Genomic DNA, 21,432 nt, shown 5'->3' on the forward strand with positions numbered 1-21,432 from the left:
CACCTTGAGTAACAAGGTATGAAACGTGGAGGGAGTGGGGATGAGCCACGTCTCAGGGCCCAGATCCCCTGGGCCTGCCCCTTTCTAGCTGTGGGAGGGACCAAAACGTGGAAAAGTAGTTCTCATCTCATGGTGTCTCCCTGTTCAGCTTGATGCATGAGAAAATACATGTGAAGTATGCACCCAAATGCTGGTCATTGTTACACTGAGCCTTCCAGTACATGAAGCGAAGGCGACAAGCTGAGTCCATCCAGTTGCAAAGGGAACGTAAAGAAGTTTGGATTTCTTTACTAAGTCCCATCCTTCACCACACCTCCTCAGAGCTTGGGAGGGAATTTATGAGTCATATGCCTGTAAGATAGAGCAGAGGCTGAATGAGAGAAAAGGCAAATGTAGTCAAACGTTAAATCGGAAGATCTGGGTGACAGACATGTAAGTGGTCACTGTACTTTGCTGCAATCTTTCTCTGGGTTGAGATTTTTCAAAATAAAATTGGGGAAGGAAAGTTAGGAATCTCAAAAACACTTCCACTTATTTGTTCTGAAATGAAGGGGAAGGAAATGTTAGGGAAAAATAAAAACATCTATAGATTCCCAGCAGGTTATTTAGAAGCTGGTTGGGGCTTTCCCTTTTGGGTCTTGAAGGACAGATCAATGTAGCCTGTGCCCAGTGCAGGGCACAAACGACAGTTTGCAGAAAATGGTATCACAAAACCATGAGGAATTTCAGGCCCAGAGGGCATGAGGGAAGAATTCAAATCCAGCAGACTCAAATTTGAATCCAGACCCCAAGGCCTACTTCAGCTCACTGCCAGTGAGAACATCTGTACATATACAAAGCTCTATCACACCGATCGTGCGGCACACCCAGAAAGCAGTTTTTAGAAAGTATGACTGTCCCCACCTTGGCAGGCATAAAGTGACGATACGTTTGCTCCACATCATACCTCACCTTCCCACAGCTCTACTTCAAATCACCACAGTGCACGGGAGCAGTTCGCCCTTTATTAACACTGGACCCGGGTCACTTGGAGCTGGTATACTTGGTGACGGCCTTGGTGCCCTCGGACACCGCATGCTTGGCCAGCTCTCCGGGCAGCAGCAGACGCACGGCTGTCTGGACTTCCCGGGATGTCAGGGTGGTTCGGCCCGAGTACTGGGCCAGCCGGGCGGCCTCACTGGCCAGCCGCTCAAACACATCATTCACAAACGAGTTCATGATGCTCATGGCCTTAGAAGAGATGCCGATGTCAGGGTGCACCTGCAGAAGCAGCAGGACCGCCGTTAACAAAGAGGTTCTGCCTGACACCCGCCCAAGCTGGGGATGGCAGGAAGCCAGAGGCAGGACTGCAAGGCTGCCCACTAGCCTCATCCCAGAGGCCCAGAGACACAGAAACAGGCATTTGGTTTTTTTAACTACTATATCCAAATTTAAAAACGTTTCTCCCACCCTCAAGAGGTAATGCTATTAAGTTCCTTGTATAAGTGCATGTAAGCATCTATCTTTGACAAATGGAATCAGTTACACAGCATTTTATTTATTTCCATTTAATGCATTTGCATAGTGTTCCATAGTACAGATGAATCACGGAGTTTAAAACCCATTCCTCTCTTAATGGACATTTAGGGTTTGTTTTTTCTATTAGATTGTTATTGTAAATACACCTCTCTGAATACTTGTAGGAGCCTACTGAAGGCTACTGCGGGAGGTGAAGTCCCTAAAGGTGGGCCTGGCACCAGCCAAAAGGGCTTTCACACTTAACACGGTAGACTGTTACCTAATTGTTCCAGAGGGCACACTCATAAGGCACGTCTCAGCACCAGACTAGGAGTAAGGGGACCCAGGTTCTGTGGCTGTACCCCGAATCACTGTATGACCTCGAATAAGGCACTTGCCTCTGCGTCTCAGTTTCCTCTTCTATCACGTAAGTTTTGAACTAGGTGATCTCTAGTAAAACACATGGCAAGGGCCTGATAACAATCCTAAAAACTGAGTAGGCAGACATTGTTTCCCTGTAAAGTGGGAGATAAATGACTGCCGACAACATAAAGCAAGCCAACGGTGGAGACAGAACCAGAGCTGGACTTCTCCAGACCTGCCCCTCCCCCCGCCAGCTCGGGTTGCCACGCACAGCAGGAGAGCTGAGTCTAGACCCCTTCTGCTGTCCTCACAGCCCACTCCCCTCAGGCTTGTGAGTGAGATGCCAGGTTTTGCAGCGCACGGTAACTCAGCAGCTCTCCTCTACAAGTCCAGTCCTGGTCCAACCCTTCTCCCACAGTTTTTGAGCCCCAGTTAGACTAAGCTGCAGGGCTTACTAAAACCCATTCCCACCCCACTTTCTTTAGGCCACTGGAGTCTGTCCTCTGCTGCTGCCCTTTCAGCCAATCCACACCAGTGCTGCCCCCACCCCCCAGAAAGCAAGCATCCCAGAGACCCAGGTTGTCAGGTCACCTAAACTACTAATGGGACTCAGACTAGAGAGGCTTCACTTCTGGAGCTAATCTAACGAAGGGGTAAGACTCTTAGGCAGGTAGGAGGGACCCTGGGCAGGCAACATAGCCACCCTGCCTCCTCCTGGCCCTGGCTCTGAGCTGTGTGTCCTCAGAACCTCCACACACTGGATGTGGGGTACCCACTAGTGCTCAAAAATTTTTGTTAGTGTGTGAGTCCCAGAAGTAGGTGCTTCTTGTAGGTGCACTGGTAGCTGGCCCAAAGAGGAGGGACCTGCAGCTCCTGCGGGTTGGGGGATGGGACAAGCAGGAAGAAGGCAAGGGGCTGGCCCAGAGCTTGAGGGAGGGGCTGACCTCTGCTGCGGCAGGTCATGTGACTCAGTCAATGCGCAGCCTTTCAGATCCCGAGTGCCTCCTCTGTGAGTCAGACCTGCCCCTTAGGCCCTCAAACACCAAGTGCCACTTGTCTTCTGGAAGGCTTTCCCCAACACTGCAGTTCACGCGAGTTATTCCTTGCTCCAGCCACCACTAACTAGGACTTCTGGTTTGTCCCACGTGTGTGTGTGGTACCTGATCACCTTCAGCCCAGCACTTGCTTGTGGTATTCATTGTCTTAATTAAGCCCCATCTAACATTCCACGTAACTGTCCAAAAGCCCTTAAGCTTCTGGACTGTAGTGGGGCACATGCTTTTTAAATGTCTCCTGCAACCGTGACAAATACTGAGAGGCTATAGGGACCTCCGAGATGCAGCAGGGCCCCCGCAAGAGGTGCGCGGTGTGCCGGGGGCCACTTGCCTCAGTGCCAGGAGTACACAGTCCTGACTGTTCGGCGACCTGCCAAGGCCGGGGCCGGTACGCTCCGCACGCACGCGTGCTAGCTCCCCGCTCTCACCTGCTTCAGCACCTTGTAGATGTACATTGAGTAGGTTTCTTTGCGCCGGCTGCGCTTTTTGGACTTCTTGTCCCCAGAACTACGGCTCCTTCGGCCCCCAGGCTGCTGCTGCCCGTGCTCAGGGCTCATCCTCCTGCTCCTCCTAGCAGCCGCCTCCTGCCCCTTGGGGGTACTTTTATGCAGTCGGCTGCCCGCCAGGTGGGGCTGGGGGCCGGCACCTGGGATGGGGGTGGTGGGAGGGAGGGGCTGGGCCTAACCCTATCCAGAACAGGCCCTGGGTTAATCTTCAAAGAGCCTAATTGCTTCCTCCTCCCCACCAAGCGATTTCCTGTGTCTGAATAAGGGAACCCACACCAGCGCGCTCGCCCCCTTCATCCCTGGCTGTACGCACGCCTGGTTCCCACAGCAGCGCCCGGCTCCCCCCGCGCTCAGCAGGGCCGAGAGCTGCGGGGTGTCAGAGGGACACAGGCACACTCCGCGGCCGCCCCCAGAGCCCTGCAACACAGCTGAAGGGACGAGCCTGGGTCACGCGAAACAATTAGGGGAGAGTCAAAGGGCTGAAGTGTGTGGTAGGGACAGAGTTCAGAAAAGCAAAATCAGCAGGGGCCACAGTAGCCAGAGAAGGCGTCAGGAATCAGCGGGGGCTTCATGGATAAAAGCTGGTCTTGTAGGATGGCTACAATTTAAATGGGAAGAATGGGAGAAAGGTAAACAGTATGAAGAGTAGAGCGGAATCAGTGTGTGCGGAGTGCAGAGAAGCTTGGACTGAAGGCGGAAGACGCAGCAGAACCTGAGCCCAGACTAGGTGCAGGCAGCAGGAAACCGCAGGCTGGGAGGGTCTGACAAGGACGAAGCCCTCAGAGAAACCGGAGATGCTCTCCATACAAACAGGCGATGAGGGGTCCCTGTGGAAGTGGGCTGCAAAGGGAAGGGAAGAAAAAGGCAGCTGTTAAACGGAGAAAGTTGCCTCACTTTGCACCTCCATGGGTATTTCAGGTTCTCGAATTCTATGATTTAAGAAACCTGGAGCAACGTAAGAAGTCTAGGCTGGGGGCAGAGGGCTTTCCCAATCAAGAGGTGGGGCCGAGTAGCAAAGAGAAGCATCACCTGCCAGTGGGTTAGAGCAGGCCTGAGTAACCAGCCCCTCACTAAGCCTACCTCTTTACCCACCCCCCACATTTTATGTGGTAAGACTTGTTTCAAGAGATCCAGGAGGGTAATTCTTAGACCAGAATAAGGCACTGCTAATTTAAGCACTTGTAGAATTATTTTGCGGGCTTTTTTTAAATTAAGGTATCATTGATATACACTCTTATGGAGGTTTTACATGAAAAACATTGTGGTTACTATATTCATCCATATTATCAAGACCCCCCACACCCCATTGCAGTCACTGTCCATCAGCATAGTAAGATGCCAGTCACTATGTCTTCTCTGTGCTACAGTCTTCCTTGTGATCCACCCCCACACCACGTGTGCCAATCATAATACCCTTCATTCCCCTTCTCCCTCCCTCCCCTTTGGTAACTACTAGGCCCTTCTTGGAGTCTGTGAGTCAGCTGCTGTTTTGTTCCTTCAGTTTTGCTTCGTTACACTCCACAGATGAGGGAAAACATTTGGTACTTGTCTTTCTCCGCCTGGCTTATTTCACTGAGTGTAATTCCCTCTAGCTCCATCCATGTTGTTGCAAATGGTGGGATTTGTTTTCTTCTTATGGGCTGAGTAATATTCCGTTGTGTACATATACCACCTCTTTATCCATCTACTGATGGACACTTAGGTTGCTTTCATATCTTGGCTATTGTAAATAGTGTATGATAAACTCAGGGGTGCATGTCTTTTTGAATCTGGGATCTTTTTTGGTGTAAATTCCCAGGAGTGTAATTCCTGGGTCAAATGGTATTTCTGTTTTTAGTTTTTTGAGGTACCTCCATGTTGCTTTCCACAATGGTTGAACTATTTTGCATTATTTTGTGGGCTTTTTAAGCGGGGTTGAGATTGTTTTGGACAAGCTGCCTACCCTACTTCCATTCAGCCTGTTCTGATGCCCTCCCCTCCCTTAGCACACACTTCAGGTACACCACACCGAGACCCCAGAGTTTAATGAGCGCTTTTGGCAACACACCCAGGCCCTCCCTTGGCTGAAGTAGCAGCTCTTGCCTGTTCCCATTGTCCCAGCAGCTCACGCCCAGGACTATTCTCCCGTAACCCAGACCCCGGGTACTCAGGACAGACTGACAGACAGGGCCATTCTGCTCTGGGTCCCATGCAAGGCACAAGGCGGCAAAGCCAGGCCCCTCTGGGTGGGAGGGTGGGATAGGAGTCTGAGCCCCTCACTGTGGGCGCAGCCGTCCGGGCTCCGCTGCAGCTTCCCGCCTGATGGTCTTGGTGCTGCATCTGTCCAGGGCAGCTCTCAGATGTCACAGCCATCTGAGAGCCTACTCAGCTTTCAAGTTAGGGCACCGATCCTGCCTTTCTAGCTATCTATTCCTGAGAAACTGCCCTCCCTTTGGAGTCCTTCTGTGTATCCTAAGTTGCAGTTTAGCCTCTTATTTATGCCTTTCCTGTCTTGTTCTCTCATCTTGTTGGCTTTCCCATTAGATTGTGAACTCCTTGGGGGTTTAGACACCATCTAGGACTTGACTTTACACATTCTTACATGTACTATAAGGAGCACTCATAAATCATGGCTGTGTGTGTTGTTCCACAAGGATGGCTGCTGAGGTTTCTCAGGTGGAGTGCTGAATCCACACAGGTAAATAAGGATGCCCGGGGGTGTGCCTGATGACACAAAGTCTGGAAGTGCTATTCAAGTTCAGACAGGCTATGCAGAGCCCTGGAATGTAGTGAATTAGTGCTAATGAAAATTAAGGCTGTGGATGGTAAAATAAAACTTTCTGTATCCCACCAGAAACAGTGGTTCACAAACTTCAGTATGAAAATGTAGGCTCTTGACCATTTCTCCATCTCCCCCACCCCACCAAATGGAATCAATACATCTGGAACCTGGAAGTCTGCATTTTTAATAAGCACCCCCAAGTGCTGTGGTATAGGTCTGGCAGGAAAGCCTCAGACCACTCTGGAAAACATGCTCCAGGACAGTGGCTCTCAAAGTGTGGCCCCCATACCAGCAGTATCTTCGCCTGGGAACTTGTTAAGACATTTTAATTCCTGGTCTCACCCCAAACCTACTGAACCAGAAACTCTGAGGCAAGACCCAGTGATCTGATCTATTGATTCTTCTGGGTGATTCTGATGCACTGGCCTAAAAAAAGGCACAATTTCTAATCAGCAGAAAGGGGAAGGAGTCCTTTCAGGTCCTGAGACTGGCCTTCCGTCCACATCCATCTCCCTGACTCCGGCCCAGCTCTTGCTGAGGGGAAGGGACTACTGGCACTACAGGGTGGAAGGGCCCAGAGGCCCGAGAATGAATGTAGGGACCGTGGCTGCTTCTTTCTTTATTGGACACTTTGTAGATGTCACATAAGTCTAAAAGTTACACTGTTAAATAATTATTTAAAAACTGACCAAGACTGAGGCCCTAGTCCAGAGCTCCAAACCAGAAGCAGAAAGGAATGGGGGTGGTGGGCTGGGGGGTATTCCTCCAACATCACCAAAACCCAGAAAACGAGGATCCTAAGCTCTTTCACGGGCCAGCCCAGGGCATGGGTCCTTGGGCTAACCCTCAGGTACCTCTGGCTGCATCACGGTTGGGGTCAGTAACCAGCAAGGGGCTGGCAGGAACAGCCAGCCGAGTCCAGACATGGACATAAGTAACCGGAAGGACAGGAAGAGAGGTACTGTCCAGCTGTGGGTAAGATCACAGAGGGCAGCTAAGGCAGGTGGGGTCGGGGAGGGGCTGGGGAATGGTATTGCAGCAATGCAGGAGTGCGGCCCCAGGGGCCTGGCCTGGCCCAGGTCAGGGCTCACACGTTGTGGGTCCTCCTGGTGAGCTGGGGCTCCTCGCCCACCAGCTTGGACTTGAGGTGCTCCTTGTAAGCCAGGATATCTCCAGGCCATTTGGTGATTGTCTGCTTCTCACAGACCCAGATTTCTTGTGCAACCTAGAAAGCAAATAGTAGATTTACTAATCCTGGCCAGCACTCTCTTCTCCCATCCCGGCCTAGGAGACTCTCTCAGGGACCCAGGAAGGCACCACCACCCTCCCACCTCCCAAGCCTCGGCCCCAGGTCCAGCTCAGGGTTTCACTACCTTACATTCTTTGGGATGTCAGCCCAGCAGTATGGCGGCCAGCAGGCCTGAAACCTTCCAAGCCAGAGTGTGCTGGGTCACCCCAATTCCCAGGCCCCCAGCAGGGCCTAGATCTGTTCAGAGGCTTCACTCTCAGCTTCGCTCTCTCTACCCCATCTTCCCCTCAGCTTTGAGAAATGGCAGCTGCTTTCTCACCAAGAACTGGCAGTTGCCCTCTGTCTAACCCAAATCCTCCTTAGTGTAATACTACTACTCCTAGGTCAAAGACTCTTGGGACAGTAGTAATATCACCCTGTTTTCTACCCAACTCCCTCACTGATTTTGGCTAACAATGCCAAGAAGGTTAACATCCTCAAATAGCTACTGAAAAAATGGAGTGTTTCCATTAAGGCTTTCTAAGTTTTTTCCAAGAGCCATTAAGATCTGTTCCTCACCATCCTGTCTGAGGGCCCTGAGCCCTTTTGCCAAATCCAGTAAGCATGTACGACATGCGCCCCATGGGCCACAACTGTCCCACCCACCCTTCTCCTAGATGCCCTCTACTTGGCCTCCTGCCCTTGCCAGGAGCCTCACCTGCTGAATGAGTCTGAAATCATGGCTGACCAGCATCATACCACCCTCAAACTCATTGATGGCATCTGCTAGGGCATCGATGGTCTCAATATCCAGGTGATTAGTGGGCTCGTCCAGGAAGAGCATGTGGGGGTTCTGCCAGGCCAGCCAGGCCAGACACACGCGACACTTCTGCCCATCAGACAGGTTCCGGATCGGGCTCACCTAAGTGGAACCGTGACATTCATACACTTTGATGTTACCCCTACCACACAGCACGATTCACCTTTCCCCACGGCTCCTCCGTTAATATTATCACCGTCTTACAAAAAGTGGAGCTCAGGAAAACACGAGATCACACAGCAAGATGGTGGCACAGCTCTTAGTCTCTCAAGGCCTGAAAGGGATACATCTGGAAGCCTGAAGACCTTGTCATTACCGAGGCCATACCTCACACGCTCTTGGCACTTAACTCTTAATGAACTGCAGCAATCCTGTGGACCCTCAGTCCAGACCTGAATCCAGTAACTTGTTTTTTAGGTTTCAGTTTCCCTCGCCTTCACACACTATGGCTCATCCTGTCAGTCTGGGTGAGGCAGGCTAGAGACCGGCACACTATCCTGGCCCCTCCCTCGCAACAAAACCTAAGTGAATCACTACTAACAACAGAGGGCGAGGGAAAGGTAGTGGCTCTCTTTGGAGCGAAAAGAAAAGAAAAATACTTCTGGGGTAGCTTCCAAAACGGGGTCACCAGGACAGCGTTCCCTGACCTTCCAGCCAGAGTCTCCCACCCACCTGGGGTTCTTCCCCTGCCCCCTCCAGACCTGCTGCTTCCCGGTAAGACCGTATCGCCCGATGATCCTCCTCATTTCCTCCTTCTCCTTTATCTCCGGATAGCACTTCATCATGTACCCCAAAGGCGACAGATCTAGGTCCAGCTGCTCGTGTAGATGCTAATGGCAGAAAGGAACACCCACCCAGGCGTGACCGGTGCCCACTTCAAAAAGAACCCTGCTGTCACCTGCCGAGTAACTCTCTACTCAGGCACCTGTTCAAGATTCCAGGAGAAGCAGGTAAGAGCTGACTTGGTCACATGAGCCCCCTTCCCACGCTGGGCAACTGCCCTTACCCCAAGGTCTGTACCTGATGGTAACGCCCTATCTTGACATGAGAGTGTTTTCGAATCATCCCGTCTGTGGGCAGCAGCTAGAAAGAAAATAGTAGTAAGTGGAAGGATAAGCACGTAAAAAAGGAAACCTGGTCAGAATCAGACATAGGCAGAGTGGGGAAACAAACATGTTCACACTGAACAAGACTCATACAACTTCCTCCACAGGATCTACATCACCACCTCACAGACTGCTACTCGGGCCACTCTAAAAATATTTAGGAAGAGATCCTCAAACAGATGTTCTCAAGGGAGGCAGAGATACACCACAATCTATTCAGTAGTTTTAAAATACCTACTATAAATGAGCTATACCGTGTAAGAAAGCACTCAGATGTAGGTATAATATACATTTCTAAAATAAACACACACACGCGCGCGTGTTCTCCATCTCAGCACTGCCCGCACCCCCCCGACGGCTCACTCACCACCAGAGCACTCGGGCCCTCCTACCGCAGTGGCCCCGCATACCCTCCCTCCTCCTCAGGCCCGCTAAGCCCCAGTCTTCAGGTCCCACGCCCCCACCTGGCAGCATACCTCTCCAGTTAGCAGCTTCAAAAGAGTTGACTTCCCTGCTCCGTTGGGCCCCACCAGAGCCACTCGTGTGTCAAGATCGATACCAAATTCTAGATTGTTGTAGATGCAAGGCTGAGGTGGGTGAGAGAGAGACGGAAGAAGACAAATCAACCTGGCTGGCAGACCAACCCTGCCGAGTCCCCAGCAACCACTGGAGGAATGCGGAGAAGGGAAGCAGCTTGCACGGCAGACCCCAACCCACTGCTTTCTTCTGCCAACCTAGCTGGGTAATTTTCCTCCAAGTACTTGAAAAGGGGGCATAGGGAGTCCCTGGATGAGGCACCCCAGCCGCCATTCCTGAAAACCCCCGTGCGCCACGTGAATTAGTAGGGGTGGCAGCGAAGACTCTTCCGGCCAGTTGATGCTGACCTTGTAAAATGCACCCCAGCCTCCCAACCACACACGTGTACTCACCCCATCTTTTGTATACTTGAAGCTCACATTTTGTACCATAATGACAGGTGGAGGGATCTTGCCACATGGCGGGAAATAAAATGAAAGTGTCTAGGAAGAGAAGGAGTTATCAAGTTAGGTCCCTTCTTAGCTGCCCCACCTTAGGCCACCTAACTCATCCAACTGTTCCCCACCTTGTCACTCACGACCCTCTCTGTCAGCCCTGATGCCATCATTTTCTGTAGCGTCTTCTCCTTGCTCTGGGCCTGCCGGGCCAGCTTGGCGCTGCCGTGACCAAACCTAGCAATGTAGTTCTGAGAGAACAAAAAGGGGGCTTGGGGTGCAGGCAGGCGCTGAACAACTCACCTTAAATGCAGGGTGAAAACTGATGACAACTTCTTCTGGACCTCCTCCAGCAACCCTCAACTTCCCAGATAACATCAATCCAACTCCCCTGGACAATGTGGGCTCAGCTCTGTGTCTGCCCTACCTTCATGTGTGCGATCTGATCTTGCTCCCAGTGAAACCTCTTCATCTGGTTCTCCTCCAGCTCCAGCCGTGTCTTCACATACTGATCATAATTACCCTGCAGGGAAATGCACCAGGCGAGGCAGGTAGCTTTACCTTCAATCGTGGGTGCTCACTCAGGGTTTGGGAGGATGTGGAATGGCATCTGACTTGGCCCTGGCGATAAGACTGTGTGGTAGGGGAAGAGGAAGTGCATTCAAGAAGCATATCCTAAGCTAGAATCTGAGTGCTCTCACAATGGGCACCTTTCACTCTCAGCCGGAGCAGGGCCCCAGATCAAATCCTCAGATGAGCCACAAAGACAGCCACAGCATTAACAGCAGCCCTGTCAGATGGACATTACAAGCTCACCGCCTTCCAAGAGCACCTCCTACTACTCCCCACCCCTAGAAGCTGAGGCCCCAGGAAGACTACAAGAACGGCCCCCAGGAGGGAAGACATGAGGCCAGTCAGACTTAGGCCCTGGCAAACCCTGCACCATTGCACTGCCATGGTTTCTACCTGCAAACAACCGGCCCCAACTTTCACATCCATCAAAAGGGTCTGACAAGTTACAGGACAGCCACACACTGAAACACTACAGAGTCACCGAAAAGGAGACTGACCATATATATTTTATATGGAAAGCAGTCCAAAAGTATTAAAATTTAAAAGCAACAAACATAACAGAATGTTTCTACAAATGCCTCTACGTACACAGGAAATTTCTAGAAGACTACATAGAAAACTACATAAAAAATATTAACACTTCCATGGTGAGTGTAACTTTGACTGAGGAGGACTGCTGTTTTTCATTTTTTATTTGATACCATTTTCAAAATACAGAAAATGAAAAGGCAAGGCAGAGAAGTGGGCTGCTGAGATCTTGACTTCCTTTCTTTGTGGAAGGAGGGCTAAGCGAGCTGGCTGTCAGGAAGCAGTTAAGTAGCCATTCAAGAAGGCAGGGAACAGCAGGGTCTGCCTGAGCAGCATGAGAAGTCACCCTCTCTGCCATAAAACAAATACACTCCATGTGCACAGGCTGCCAATCTATGGACCATGGCCTGAAAGTAAGCCTAGTTGTTTTTCTTTTGTAAAGAACTTTAAGGGCTTGGTAAGCACAGAGGCTACTGTGGAGACACTTGGGCCCACTCACCGTATAGTACTTCAATTTCCTGTTGTGCATGTGAATGATGTTGGTACAGACACCATTCAGGAAGTCCTGGGAATGTGAGACGAGGACCAGGATGCGCTTAAAACTGCAAAGCCAGAGAACCAGTTAGAGAGGTCCTCAAAACGGTAAGGAGTCCACAACAGGTGAGCTGAGAGTCAGACCCATAAATGCTTCATCTTTCCCACTCTTGCCCCTGAGCACCCTTCAGATTTAATGGCCAACTCCTGGCTCTCTCAGCATCTAAGCCGCCAGCGCACAATCTACAAGTAAGGACAGTTTGCTGCCTTTCAAAGTGTGGTGAGGCAGTCTGCGTTTCCTCTATCTTCTGTTTTAATTTTCAACAGAATGGAATGGAGATGGTAGTAACAGGGATGGTTAAAACACAACTGTGTATACACAAACACACCCAAAAATGTATCCAAAACTGTGGGTGGGAAGAGCTGGAACAGGTGCAGTAAAAATCAGCTGTTCTTTTTGAAAGAAGGTACAAGTCACTGCAGAGCCCACTGAATGCCTGCTTTCTGAGGTGGTACAATATTCCAGTTTGCCCACCTCTTCAGTCATAGAGGGGTCATTGCCCTGTCAACTATGTTTTCCTGTGTCACTGCATCATGACCTCAGATGGGAGTCTCCTTCATATGGTGTGTGTGTATATATATATATATATATACAGTTAAGAAAAAAATGCTGTCTTTAATATAGGTATTTTGAATACTGGGAGAAAAAAAAGTTAAAAAACCAACAATTCACATATTTTAGACTAAACAAAAGCATGCAAACAGCCTGCCCTAAGGGTTCTTACCACTGTTTCAATCTGGCCTCACCTCAGTTCATTTTCTCACTCTTTGAATACTGCCCTATTTGTGGGCAGCCATTTCCTTCGGACGCTGCTCCTTCGGGACCTGCCCACCCCATCCCTCCCCCCAGCCCCTTAGTCTTCAGTTCCTCTTCCAACCACACACCTTCGGGACCTGCCCACTCCCCCCTCCCAGCCCCTTACGTCTTCAGTTCCTCTTCTAACCACACACAAGCGTCAAGGTCCAGGTGGTTGGTGGGCTCGTCCAGGAGCAGCATGAAGGGCCGAATGAAGAGGGCTCTGGGGGACAGGAAAGGAGAAGGGCCACCCTGAGCCCAACAGGTGCTACACCGGAGGGAACCACCTTGCCTGCTACCTGCACTTCTGGGCAGGCCTGGCTTGAGTCCTGAAATCAATACTAAGTTCTATACCTCAGACGAAATGGGACAACTAGGAGGGAAACAAGAGTTGAAGACAGGAGACTAAAGGGCAGAAAACAGGGCTGAGAAACAGAGGGACGGCGCAGTTTGGAAAGAAGGCTGTAGAAGTCCTTATGAGTCTAACGTCTTTTGCCCTGAAGTTGGTGACCTCGGAAAGACAAAAGGATAGACAGGATATAAACTGCTAAAGCAAAAAGTATACAGGTTGAACCTATCTGGTGGGGTTGCCAAGACTCTAGCAAGGAGACCAAAGAACGTTCTTTTCTTAGATGGAATCCCAAGACAGGAGAAGCAACAGTCAGTTCTGATTCCCGTATCTAGTCACTACACCTGCAGAGACTTTTAGAAAGAAACAAGAATTCTGGGCACCAAACTCCATAGATCTGAAGGAGAGAATAGGAAACCTGTATTTTTTAAAGCTCCTTAGGTGAACCTAAGGCAGCTAACCTTTGCTAGCACATGGAACCAGTGCGCTCACATTCTAAGGCACACAAGCAGCCTTGCTGAAGCAGTGTGTCAAGCCTCGCCAGTGCACTTGGCAGAGAACAGTGGGATAAGCAGCCACCTCTTTAATGTGGAATGTTCTGGAGTAACTGCTAGAATGACAGTCTACAGAAACTCGCTTTGGGTCCAGATTACAAGAGGATGAGAAGGACAGATAAATTAATAGCTGTCTAACATTTTACCTTTATACATCAAGAATTAGAAGGACCGAAGCACAAAAAAGGGTGAAGTTAGGAAGAAAAAAGAAACAGACCTTCTCTACCACTTTACCTAGGGCTGGTCCTACGATTCCTAAACACTGTGCCAGAAACCCCACAATGACCACTTCAGTCAGGAAGTTCACTCCTTGACCACAGCACACCATCCCTTTCACATCATCAATGTCTGTATCCTATTTGGCACTTACTGACCACTGACCCCTATTCTAAACAGTTCCACCGGAATGGGCATCCAACCCTGAGAAAGACTAGGAGCTACAGAGGGTAGAGGAGGAGGGAGCAACTCACCTGGCAAGGGCAACCCTCATCCTCCAGCCCCCACTGAAGTCTTTTAGCTTCTTGCGCTGCATGGCAGGTGTGAAGCCCAGTCCGTGCAAGATCCGTGAGGCCCGCATCTCTGCTTTGTCGGCATCCAGCTCCTCCAGTCGCTCATAGAGCTCCATGAGCTTCTCACACTCCGCTGTGGGCAGTGCATGGCCCATGAGGCTCTCTAGGCCTTTCCCGGGAGGCAGCCCACCCACGTGCCCCTGGACCTGGCGCCCTACCATCCTCGTGAGCCAGCCGCTCTGCTTCCTTCTCCAGCATGGCCCGCTCTGTGTCAACTTCCATCACACACTGCAAGGGGGTCTTGTCACTAGGAGGCATCTCCCGAGTCAAATGGTAGATGTCGATGTGCTCAGGAATGGGCACCTCTCGTTTCCCGATGGCAGACAGCAGCATAGACTTTCCTGAGAGGGGCAGGCAAGGAACAGGAGACACTCAGCATGGCTATGCCCATCATTCCCCACATCAGTTCTTCCGCTCAGGCAAACCTCGACCTCACCATTTTTTTGAGTACCTTCCCTCCTTATTCAATACCTGTTATCAGCCTCCCACCCATTCTTGGGCTGCCTTTTCAACTTTCCTCCAATTCTTGTCCCACACCTCCTCTATGAGGTCTGTTCATCTACAGCAGCCTCCCCACTCTCCCCACCACCCTTTTCCAGCACCTACTGCCTATAACTACTCATGTGGTACTTACCACATACTGCTCTGTATTGCTAGTTCCTTTTCCCTGGGCATATCTGGTCTCCTACCCAAACTGTAAACGCCTTGCTTTGTACACAGCTGGTGCTAAGTAAACTCCTTCTGAGAGACAGATGAGCCAAGGAGAACTACCTCCCACCTTGCCTTCCAAGGGCCTCACCAATTCCATTTAAGCCAATGAGGCCATAACGACGGCCTGAGTTTAATTCCAGTTTGGTGTCACTAAGCAGCTCTTGACCGTGAAAGGTGAGGGAGAGGTTAATAATGTGGGCATCAGTACTGTTGGGGTGAGAGGCGAGGACACCAGTGACAGCTCGAGCAGCAGCTTTCTTCATCTCGAAGTCCTCTAGCTCCTTGGTCAGCAAATCCACTTCTGGCGACAGAAAAGAAAAGCAGTTTGGGAAGGGCTGTAAGACAGACAGCTCTCACACAAAAAGGCCCATCTGGATAGCTCAGTCAGGAGAGCACCAGACTTTTAATCTGAGGTTCTAGGGTTCAAGTCTCTATTTGGGTGTTTGTGGATTTTGCCCCTTACTAGGCATACAAGTATTATCACACAAAGATCCAAATGCTGAAAAGACATGTCCTGAAGGAGCTGGGCTCAAGTTAGCAGACTTGGATGGTTCGTGAGCTTTAAAAAGGGTGCATCCCTTGCATACAGCTCTGCCATAATATCTTGTTTTCACAGACACTTTTTACTTTACAACTCGTCCTTTTAATTCAAACTTCTCTTGTTCTTATATGACATAAATGCATGGGGGAATGGCTAGAATTCCAAAGTGTCCGCCATACATGTGTTAAAGAGTTAGCCTAATGCTCAAAAGAAACCAGATACTATAGAGGTTCACTTCCCTTACTCCATGACCCAGAGAGCTTCCATATGGTGCTTCTAAGAAGCTATGCCACCCAGAAGAGGCTAGTGCGAGGGGCACAGAGGGATGACCGCAGGCAGAGTGAAGGCTGGGAAAACCGTAAGTTCCCAGGTCTTGAGGGTTTCTGAGATGCAAACTGACCGCAAGGTAAGAGACTAGCTGTTCCGCCTTTGTGGTTTTTCGGGCAGGATTACTTCTTTCGGCTGGGAAGAGCTGTAATGTGAATGCTAATATTAACTGGCTAATAGATGTTGAGTTTACTCTGTGCCTGGGACTGGATTACTCATCATTCCCCATTTAACTTAATCCTCATAACCCTTACGAGATATACACCTATAATCCCCATTTAATAAATCAAGAGGTTTTAAATAACACAACCAAGGTAAAAAAAGGCTTGTAAATGAGAGCCAGAATTCAAAACAGGGTTTGTCTGACCCCAAAACCCATGACCCTAACTAGTGCACTATCCTAGCTTTCCATAAAGGAAAGAGCCTACAAGGTATTGTTGAAAGCGGGACAGAATTGGGGGCAGAGGTTAACTTTCTTCCAAAAGAGAAATAAGGTGATTTTTTAGTCTTTGTTACCCTCAGCTGTATTCCCTAAGTAATTTTAACAGAACTCCCCAAGTGACAAAAGCCTGCACGCCTGTCTTCAGGAAGAGTAAAGATGGGCAGAGAGGGTGAAGAGAGCTCAGTGCCCTCCTCTGACAGGCAGGCGTGGGAAAAGAGCTTCAAGGGAGAGAGCGTGTGGTGGCTAGTCTTAGGTCACTCTCTGAGCACCCCATCATGCCTGGTGATTACAGAGCTAGTGCCATGACCACCCTGCTGCTAGACCTGCTCTGCCTGCAAGGAGCCAGCATGGAGGGCAGCGGCTGCCCCATCAGACAGACGGCAGTCACTCCAGATCAACCTCAGCTCCTGGTATAGTGTGTTATACAAAGGTGTTGGGGATGAATACTTTTCAATTGGAGGTCAAAGTTTTTGTTTTGACCAAAGAGAGGAATTTTAAGTCTCTCTTTTCTACAAGGTTATCAGGCTTCCCAAAGCCCTGCTTTGTTCCAATCCCTGCTCTACATGTTGAGAAGAAGATGGACTAGAGAGAAGCTTATAACCTACATCAGGAATTGGTAGACTTTTTCTTAAAGGGCAAATATTTTGGGGTTTATGGGTCAAGTGGCAAAATGGGGACTATTATATAGGTATGTATATTGCCATTTGAAATGTAACCACTTAAGAAATGTAAAAACCATTCTTAGTTTAGAAGGCCGGTGGCTTAAGAAAAGGTTGGCCAGATTTGACCAATTGCCTATTTTTGTAAATAAATTTTATTAAAACACAGCCACACTCATCATGATTACCACGTATAACGTACGGCGGTGGGAGGACACAGGGAAGGCAGTATAACACAGAGAAGACAAGTAGTGTTTCTATAGCATCTTACTACACTGATGAACAGTGACTGTAATGGGGTATGTGGTGGGCCTTGATAATAGGGGAAGTCTAGTAACCATAATGTTGTTCATGTAATTGTACATTAATGATAGCGAAAAAAAAAAAAAAAACATAGCCACACTCATCATTTACATATTGTCTGTGGCTACCTTCTACTACAACGGCAGAGTTGAACAGCTTCAACAGAGACCATATGGCCTATGAAGGTACAAATATCTAATTGGATCTTTACAGAAAAAGTCTGTTGATTCCTGGTCTAGCTCTCCAACTGCTCACACAAGAGGAAGATCAAAATTAAGGGGGAGCTACACAACATTTTCTCTTGATCTCTTCCAGTTTATAGCATCTATGACCTAAGTCATCTCCCAAGCTTCAATAATAAGATACTTAAATATATCTCACTGTCCTAGCCTACAGCATCCCACAGAATAGGCTCAAAGGATAAGTGAAAAGCACTGAATAAATGAAAAGAGGATTCTGGAACAAACTCATCAGAGAGTATATTGTAGACTTCACAAGAAATCCCATTTACTCATTCCCTGAAGAAGGGGACAAGCTGAACTACAGTGCCTAACTGGAAGAGTCTCATATTCTAAAGGTTCTGACTATCAGATTCTTTGATATTTATCTTGATTTTTCCATATCTTACTACTTAAGGGAAGTCATGTGGCAATGGGAATTGATAAAGGTTGGAGAATGGTGACCTGCAACATCAAGTAATCCCAAACTCAGGGAGGAGAGAGAACCTAGTGCTGGGAGAGGGAGCAAATGACCCACTAATTACGAAAACTGAAGACACTAGTTCCTGGCAATAAGAAATGTTTTGAGAGGGTTGGAAAGAAAACAAACTTCACATTTCATAACAGTAGCTCCCTAAGCAAGCAGAATGAAAACCAAAGTTCCTGTATTAATGAAATGGGGCTACTACAGCTGGGTTACCTGGGAAATTCTATGTTCCTAGGAGGAAAGGTGAACAAAAGTTTGTAATAGGAACAGTGGACACTCATCTCAAAGAGGGATTCAGTTTTCTCCCTTTCCAATTCATCCAGAAAGTACCTACAGAGCTGATGACAGATACTGCTTAACTGTAGTTCCTGAGCGCCTGGAGGTGACCCCATCTCTCTACTTTAGAGATCACAACTCAGACCTCTCGCTTACTCCCATCATTCTTAATTTCACATCCCTCTACTACTCTGGGCAGCAATAAGATTTCCTCATGGCCTGACTTTAATGCACCAGTTTTCTCCCATAATTCTTATTTTGGTGATAATTCTTACCACCTCTCAGTCATTTTTAACTACTCTTTTTCTCAATTCCTATGTTTCTGTTATGATTTGTCTCAGTAATCCTCCTCCCCTCTTCAAACATTTACTTAGTATGTCTATCTACAAGTCTGGTCCTACAAAAAAGTATTACCCAAGACACGATCTCTGCCTTCAAAGATCCCCAGGACAAGGGTATAGTGAGACAAAGCACCCAGTACCCTGACCACCCTGTGGAGAAATGGGAACTGAGAAAGGGACAGGGAACAGACCTTCTCCTCAGTCTAGCAAAGTGGCAAGACAGCACAATTCCCACATTTGCTGGTCACCTAATCATGTGTGAGAACCTTATGCTCAGTTTCTTTGACCAACAAGCTCCAACTCTACTGGTTTCGTTCATTGTGAAAAGTTTTGTGTCAGATACACTCCCCAGCGCCCCCAGCATCAGGATTCTGAGCCTCTGAAGTGGTAGCAACCATCCCAGAAACCCACCTGTCCCTCAATTCACCTGTGGTCTCTTGGCCATTGGCCTCATTTTTCTCCTCTGCCACCTGTGGTTCTGTGACAGCATCTCCGTCTTCCTCATGTCCCTTTCTGGGGCGCTGTCGTGCTTTGGCAGCTTCCTTCTTTTTAGCTGCCTTCTTCTTAGCCAGGTCAGAAGGCATGATGATGAACCACAGGAATATGTTACTGTTCTTACAGGAAGCCTGAAGGAAGGCAAACACCCCACGATTCTAAACTTCCAGGAGAGTGCCGGGGCCTGCTCCACCCCTCACGGACTTTCCTCTCGAACTTCCGATCCCCAGCTCCGCTGCTGCCCACTCGCTCCCAGCTTCTCAGGGTCTCCAAGCCGGTACTGATTCCCGGCCGCTCCTCTAACCCGAGCATCTCTTCCCTCAGGCTTTGTCCCCCATCCCCACTGCCTCAACGCTCCTCCTCACGGGCCTCTGGTCCGGGAGCAGTTCTGCCCCTCGGCAGCGGTCCGCTCTCCCGTTTTCCCAGTTCGCGCTCCGCGCTCCGGCGGCCGCCTCACTTCGCCGGCTTCCTTCTCCTGTCTGCCTCGGGCCTCCTCCGCACCACCTGGCCGTCGGGCTCAGCTTCCTCCCGGATCGCACTCGCTCTCCGCCCGGTGAGTCTTCTCAGGGTCTTCCCTCGCCACCCCCCGAACCTTCTCCAGTCCCCGCTCGTCAGCTTCTCTCCCCTGGTCCTTTCTTCTCCCTCGCAGTCTCCTCCATCCCAACCCCGTTCCCCCTCCCTCTTCTCGTGCTCCCCACCACCCACTCCCCACCGGCCGGCACCCTCCCCGCAGCGCCCCTTCCCCCAACTCACTGGGCCTCGCCGCTCGGCCTCTGTCGCCACAGAGCTTTTCCTGGGGGCTCCTCCGCGTGCGGCCGGCTTACCAGCCAATCACGGGTTCGCGCGCCTATCGGCGCGCCGCCGCGCGGACTCCTGGGAAGTGTTGTCCTTCAGGCGAGGAGGTCAAAGTGATACCCCTCCTCGAGAACTACCGCGTATCCGGGGGCCTCGCGGGTCTTCTTGACGTCATCAGGATGCGCGAAACTGGAAAAATTAGAGTCCGAGAATCCTTTGCCAGGTTGCCCGCTTTGGGCCCTGTAAACTGCAACTCCCAGACTGCTCCTAGGGTAAGCGGGCTGGGCTTTCCAGGCTTTACCCCACCTCTCGAAAATTTGTTGAAAAATGTGGAGATAACCGAGTTATAGAGCCGCACAGCCGGCTCAGGAGCGGGGCGAGTGACTACACTTCCCAGCATGCAGCATGCGATAATGGGTCGAAACAATGGGGAGATGGGGGAAGAGAAGGGGAGGTGGTTGGTTTAGAGAGCGAGAAAGAAGCGCAGTACTACTAAGGTGATGTGAATAGACTTCCTCCTTGAAAGACGGGCGTCCTCGTTTCGTGTAACCGAGATTTTAGAGACTGGTCCAGTGTTAATCAAACTTTTAGAAGGTGCTGAATGTGATCCTGAACCTTGGCTTCTTAGCCTGTGCGTTCCAGAATTGTTAGGATTAAGGGGCACTATAATTGGCAATCAATATAGGTAGATCCACCGGACGGTAGTACAGCAGGGAGAATACAATGACTCTATGACATCTTACTATGTTGATAGACTGCAGTGGAGGGGTGAGGACTTGATAATATGGGTGAATGCTGAACCACTGTGTTGTGTATTTGAGACCATCATAAGATTGTATACCAATGATACTTTAATTTTTTAAAAATCCCGAATTTGTATTCCCAAATACAAGACCCTTTGTGCCCCATGTTATTTCTTCAGGCTTGTGACCAACAATGCATCACCATCAGTGACATAACTGCCAGAAAGCAAAGAAAGCTTTTACTCCTTCTGAGCATGTTCTCCAAAAGTGGCCTCCCTGACCCTTTTAAAAAAGGAGCTCCCTCCTGTCCCTTACTAGTTTTCCTCCTCAAACTGGATGATCCAGTAGACTCTTAACTACTTGTATTTCAAGTAAGGCATGTTATTTCATACCTTCATGGCCCTGAGCATACCTCTTTCTAGAATACCCTCCACTAAGTGCCCACTATATGTCAGGCTCAAGGCTAGATGCTGGATTTGCCATGGTGGCAAGTTATTCACTGACTTCAGGGAGCTCACAATTAAGGAGGAACATTTAAAAAGTAAACAGACCAAGATATTCAGGTGATAAGTGCCATGTAAAAAGTGACTTCTGTGAGCCACTGGAGTGTACCTGGGCAGGGACCTCACTTGACACGGCATAACTAAGAGCATGAATTCTGGGGGCAGTCTGCCTACATTCAAAATCCAGCTCACCCATTTACAGTGTGTGACCTTGAGCAAAATACAGACTCTCCTCTGTAAAATGGGAATGTTGATAGTACTTACCTCATGGTTGTTAGAAAGATTGGTTTAATTCTTGTTAATTAGCTAATTGTTACTTGG

General features: G+C 49.4%; 2 protein-coding genes across 3 annotated transcripts; both read right to left on the reverse strand.

The window, feature by feature from the left end:
* Positions 1 to 931: 931 nt before the first annotated feature.
* Positions 932 to 4,270, reverse strand: LOC118919555 (histone H2B type 2-K1). Its single transcript, XM_036899564.2, has 2 exons — positions 3,344 to 4,270; positions 932 to 1,260 (listed from the first exon to the last, which is right to left on the reverse strand). The coding sequence occupies exons 1-2, from the start codon at positions 3,470 to 3,472 to the stop codon at positions 1,024 to 1,026; spliced, it is 366 nt and encodes a 121-aa protein (XP_036755459.1). The 5' UTR covers positions 3,473 to 4,270; the 3' UTR covers positions 932 to 1,023.
* Positions 4,271 to 6,788: 2,518 nt separating this feature from the next.
* On the reverse strand, positions 6,789 to 19,976 carry ABCF2 (ATP binding cassette subfamily F member 2). Of its 2 annotated transcripts, none has more exons than XM_036899560.2 (15): positions 19,824 to 19,976; positions 19,003 to 19,201; positions 15,070 to 15,282; positions 14,429 to 14,611; positions 14,172 to 14,343; positions 12,926 to 13,021; positions 11,908 to 12,010; positions 10,735 to 10,830; positions 10,439 to 10,558; positions 10,266 to 10,355; positions 9,813 to 9,923; positions 9,251 to 9,313; positions 8,932 to 9,060; positions 8,129 to 8,332; positions 6,789 to 7,407 (listed from the first exon to the last, which is right to left on the reverse strand). In XM_036899560.2, the coding sequence occupies exons 2-15, from the start codon at positions 19,157 to 19,159 to the stop codon at positions 7,270 to 7,272; spliced, it is 1,875 nt and encodes a 624-aa protein (XP_036755455.1). In that variant the 5' UTR covers positions 19,160 to 19,201; positions 19,824 to 19,976; the 3' UTR covers positions 6,789 to 7,269. The 2 variants fall into 2 exon arrangements, with proteins under 2 accessions (XP_036755455.1, XP_036755456.1); XM_036899561.2 differs by lacking the exon at positions 19,824 to 19,976 and adding an exon at positions 19,288 to 19,707.
* Positions 19,977 to 21,432: the final 1,456 nt, after the last annotated feature.

Source organism: Manis pentadactyla, chromosome 7 (assembly GCF_030020395.1).
Source record: "Manis pentadactyla isolate mManPen7 chromosome 7, mManPen7.hap1, whole genome shotgun sequence".
Classification (NCBI taxonomy): domain Eukaryota; kingdom Metazoa; phylum Chordata; class Mammalia; order Pholidota; family Manidae; genus Manis; species Manis pentadactyla.